The 4,836-nt window shown below is 50.9% G+C and overlaps 1 protein-coding gene across 2 annotated transcripts; it reads right to left on the bottom strand.

Annotated features, from left to right (window-relative positions):
• Window positions 1–640: 640 nt before the first annotated feature.
• Window positions 641–2,559, bottom strand: LOC136518410 (predicted GPI-anchored protein 58). 2 transcript variants are annotated; one of them, XM_066512068.1, is made up of 3 exons: window positions 2,327–2,559; window positions 1,814–2,016; window positions 641–1,720 (listed from the first exon to the last, which is right to left on the bottom strand). In XM_066512068.1, the coding sequence occupies exons 1-3, from the start codon at window positions 2,432–2,434 to the stop codon at window positions 880–882; spliced, it is 1,152 nt and encodes a 383-aa protein (XP_066368165.1). In that variant the 5' UTR covers window positions 2,435–2,559; the 3' UTR covers window positions 641–879. The 2 variants fall into 2 exon arrangements, with proteins under 2 accessions (XP_066368165.1, XP_066368166.1); XM_066512069.1 differs by having other exon boundaries at window positions 1,814–2,062; window positions 2,327–2,465.
• Between the last annotated feature and the right edge of the window lie 2,277 nt (window positions 2,560–4,836).

The following is a 4,836-nucleotide window of genomic DNA, read 5'->3' as shown; positions in this document are numbered from 1 at the left end:
AGGTGTTTCAGCTATTTCGGACGTATGTTGCATGTGTTTCATCTGGATGTTGGAAAAGTAGATCTCGTGTTGCACATATTGCAATGAGACCCACCTGGCTGTTGGGGCATCGCCGGGCGGGCGCAGACGTCCCCGCGTGCATGCGCGTGGAAAGCGGATGGGGCGTGAGCGGTCCTAGTGCGCAGTCTGAACACACGGGGCCTGCATGGGCGTGTGAAACGTAGGCGTGGAAAACAGACTGCAGGCGCGCGCGGGCGATGTCCGGACAGCGTGGGCTCACGAAACGGCACAAAAAACAGACTGCAGCCACGGACGTCTGGACGCTGGCGTCCGTCATGACGTTCGGGCGCTAGGAGTGCCGAAAAAATTTTCCTTGCATATACATCGTGGCTTGACGAGGCACTGAGAAATCAGATCACCAATTTTACGGGACAAGCGAATGGCAAGCACTTTGGAGACCAGCTTAGTAAAGTAGTAAGAAAAACTAAACGGCTTAAAATCAGCCGGCGTAAGGGCCGGCCAGCTCCTTCTTCGGTGATGGTGACGGCAGCTGTATTCATTTTCTTCTCATGCATGCGGCCCGGTGTTGAGATTGAGGCAAATGAAAGAGCATGTAATCGCCTCCAAATACAAAAAATACTTATCATAAACAGCGTAGCTGCACAATTCTGATGGATACCGGGAAAAAGTTACATTACAGGTATAACGAAAAGTAAAGTTCGAGCTTACGATGATTCAAACCAGATCGACAAGTAGGTATACAGACAGGGACACGCTTCACAGTCTCGAAGCTACTGACAAATACAGGAAGAAGAACAAACAGCAAACTAAGACTACGTAGTATAACGCACAGAGCATTAAGCACCATCATCCTCTCAGTTAATTTGTAGCCTGAACAGCATCGCCTCCAGCAGAACCAGTCATCATGGAAAGAATGCCATCCCCAACGGTGCTGTTATCAGAAAAGAGGGACTGCGTCACCACATGCGCAGCCAATTTAACTCCTTGTCTCGCTACTTCGTTGCGAATAACCGTCGATAGTGCCGACGGTCCGCTCCCTGCCGCCGGAAGAGCAGCAGAGGGGAGACCGCCGCCCGGAATATCCACGCCGCCGAACTGAGGCGCCACTGCCGGGATAGGAACAGAGTACTGTAGCGGGACCTGCAGCACGCTTGGTTCCGAGGCTGCGGCGGCTGCCACGACGACCGCCGGTGCCGCCGCTGGGGCTGGGCGCGGAGGGAGCTGGTGGTTCGGCGCGTGGGACACATTGTCCTGAGCAGCAGGAGGAGGGGACTGTAGGTTCTGTGTCTGTGGTGGTGCCTGTGCGTAGCCTTGTGGGTGAGGGACCTGAGGTTGCTCGTATCCCTGGGGTTTTACGGGGTAGTCGGTCTGTGGCTTGGCCGAGGGTAACAGTGGGTGGCCCATTACTACCTCGGGGGACGGCGACTGCCCGCCTGCTGCGCCTGGCCTGTTTGGCGTGCCTGCGGCCGATGACGTCGCCGGCGCCGGCGCCGCCGCCGCGTCCACAGCTGCTGGCTGAGTCCGCTGCATGATGAAGGAGGTGATGCTGAGCGCCGTGGCGGCGAGGGCGAGCACGCCCGCGCCGGCGAAGACGCCGTCCTTGAGGTAGGGGCAGTAGGGCGCTTCGGCCACCCGCACCACGTTGGCGTTCCACGCCGCTCCTTCTATGAACAGCGCGAACGCGATCACCGCCGCTATCCTGCTCACAAAACGACGAAGGGAGTTCTTATATATATGTAGTGGGCTCCCCATGAGATCGACCAGTTGGAGTCACACTGTCACAGTCACTCACCATGAGAAAACGGCGCAGACGATGCCGACGATCCTCCTGGTCTCCGAAGGGATGGAGCGGGACCTGCAGCAGCCGCAGCAGCCGCCCACCGCCGAGAAGGTGACCTGAGCCACTATCAGGAAGATGGCAGCGCAGATCCCGAGCCCGATCGCCGGGTTCTGCGGGTAGAGGCAGTCGTCGCCGTACACCAGTATGGTATATGGCTGCATGCATGGAGCATGATTCGAGTTCATCACTTAAGCAGGCAAGCTTAAGCGCGTGTCAATAACATTAGCATTCAAAGTTCAGAGCTCTACAAGATCTATCATGCCCATTAAAGAAAATAGAAGAAGGGAACACAAGTAACTGGATACTGATACAAAAGTGGCATAATATGATTGATGAACAGATATAGGCATATAGCTAGCCGCTAGGTTGTTGTTTAATTCGGTTGGTTTCAAAAGGAGAACTTGAATCTTGAAATAAGACAGCAAAACTGAAAGAAAAGTAACTAGGCAGATCGGCAGTGCTTACAGTGAGCTTTGTCCCCTCGGCCGAGAATCCCAGGATGGCACTCAACAATCCTAGAGACCCGATCACTGAGCAAACGATGATGGACGTCTTATCCATTTTGATCGCCATTTCTAGCTTCTCTGCTTCCGGCGTAGGCGAGAGATACCCGTTGGAGGCGTGGTTTGCTCCTCTGATCTCCGCGCGCGGCTCTAAACCAGAGTCGTCGACCCACGTTTATATAGCGTTAGACACGCTTGGCGATTTACAGAGGGCATACAGCTCGCTGTAGCCTGTAGGGATACATATTATATGGTAACGTACGTCTAGCCGTTTAGGTCGATCGACCGTGACGAGCATAAATCAAAAGGTTTAACAGCCTGTTCCGGGCTGCTCGTGGTAATTCACTAATTCTTCTAGTGCTGCGTACCTAGGGCGTACACAGGATATAGTTACTTTAATTTACTTTCAGAACAGGAAACCACGGGGGTAGAAACTGTGTGGGTTTGACTGCGTCAAATTCGTTGGTACTTTTTTTTTTGAAAGCAAATTCGTTGGTACTTGGTATAGAGAGAGCCAGAAGCTTAGCTGGCTAGACTGCGACCCTCTTTGACATACAGGAGCCAACTGCATGTTGGCGATTAAGAACAGAACTCAGTGAAGTTTCTATTGGTGAAGCAAGTGAAAAAAAAAATAGGAGAGTACTCCGTATAATTTTTTTCTAACTCTAGTTCCCAGTGTCAATAGAGAAGTGGTCTGTTTATCCTTACCATAATCTTGCTGTTTGGCTGAGTAGAAGTGTAATTCTCACGAAGAAGAATCGGTCTGCTCATAAACTTTACTCCTTTGTCTAGATACTGCTTATAGAACGGTCAGCGAGCGGAGGTGCGTTGACACTCGACACTGATGACAGATTGTAAATTTGTAATAATGGCCAAACCAAACTGTTCTCGGAGCTGGCAGAGCGTTCGTACAGGCGACGACTACGACTAGGAGGAGGATGGATGCATCATCATGCATGTGGGCGCACGAAACGAAACCATGCATGCCGCCTAAAGTACTACAAGTTGCACCAGCTAGAAGGAGCCGCAATAGGTTTCTTTCATTTAATCTTGATTGAACAGCGCACAGAATGTGTCTATTGGGAGTATCTTACATATTACGCCGTAGTACAAAATGCATGGAAACTCCAGCACATTTGCTCTGTACTCTTGCTGTATGTCTTATCCTACTACGGGTTGACTTGACTCTTTGCCCCTTGTGCCGCATCAGAATAGCTAGTGCGTATAGACTATCCGCAGTCGCCTTTCGGAGATCGCACGCCGATCGTGGAGGTCCACTGCGTCACGACGCCGGAGCATATGGCTGAGCAGAGACGTCACGTAGGCCGTCGGGCGTGGCGTCGCACGGCACCGGTGCGGTGCCTGACCCACCACCACTTCTTCGATGGGAAAATGATCTCAGGAGCGAAGACTAACGTTTCGTGAATGTGCATTAGGTGTCTTCTCAGCTGGGCCCTGTAAATATATAGCAGCAACGGCTAATATGAAGTGCAGAGACGGAGGCTGTGTCAACCATTTGTTAATCTTGTTATGATTCGTGGCCCAGATACCATTAGTAGTGCTCATTACTCGGGTGCACACACATATGTATGTACGTACGGGTAGTGATTTGCGGCACACGTGTATAAAGCTCATCAGCTAGCACCGCTGATCTGTACGTAGGGGTGTTCGAATGGTACGGTTGTGGAGGAATTTGGATGGTTTAGAGAAATTTGTGAGAGGGAAATACTGTTCCGAATAAAAAAAATAAACGAATCAAGCCGAATTTAAGAGCATTCCATCCAATTGACTTGCATTGGCAACCGTACGTAGAGGAATGAATGGCAATGGAAATGGTGTGTAGATCGAGTACACACACAGCGAGCACACAGATGATATTGCGGCGATTAGGCCAGTCAAATCATCCGCATCGAAAACGCCGAGTCAGCTATGGTCCCCGTAAACTGCTGGGCAGCCAACAATTGCGGCGAGCCCAGCAAAGTGAAGCGTTGCGCCGCGTGAGAAAGAAGCGTCGACCCTCAGCAGGGCCACGCTCATATGCGGACAGGATGAGCTGCTGAGCAGCCATCTGTGAGGGTGCCATCCCCACCACCACCACCACCACCACCCCCACCCCACCACCCCCGCTCTCTGTGGCGACTGCTGTGCTGTGTGATGTAAATGGCTTGGCAATGGTAGCTTGATGGTGGTGCGTACTAGAGTAATAAGTACAATAAAAGATTATTGTAAGTGGGCTTTACGCTAAGACAGAGGAAAAAGAGAAGATAGAATAGAAGCGGGTTGTAAGTTTATAGTTAGTTTATATCGGACCTTCGGGAAAATTTATGAGAGAAGAAAGTGGATCAAATGTTAATGATAAAGAATGTCACAACAACACTATTATATGACTGGGCTGATAGATTGGCTATAATCTGTAAATATACGTACAACCAACAACTAGCTCTGTTATTAGCCGTGTTCTTATTGATGTCA

The sequence above is a fragment of the Miscanthus floridulus genome, chromosome 17 (genome assembly GCF_019320115.1).
Source record: "Miscanthus floridulus cultivar M001 chromosome 17, ASM1932011v1, whole genome shotgun sequence".
Classification (NCBI taxonomy): Eukaryota; Viridiplantae; Streptophyta; class Magnoliopsida; order Poales; family Poaceae; genus Miscanthus; species Miscanthus floridulus.
The sequence above is the reverse complement of the archived record's forward strand: the minus strand, read 5'-3'. Positions and strand labels throughout refer to the sequence as shown.

Bases quoted from the DNA above. Each gene is read 5' to 3' on its own strand.
- LOC136518410 (XM_066512068.1), bottom strand. From the start codon at position 2,434: ATGGCGATCAAAATGGATAAGACGTCCATCATCGTTTGCTCAGTGATC. The intron at 2,017-2,326 runs GTAAGCACTGCC...CCATGCATGCAG, and splicing joins CCGAGGGGACAAAGCTCACT to CCATATACCATACTGGTGTA. The intron at 1,721-1,813 runs GTGAGTGACTGT...TTTTGTGAGCAG, and splicing joins GTCTGCGCCGTTTTCTCATG to GATAGCGGCGGTGATCGCGT.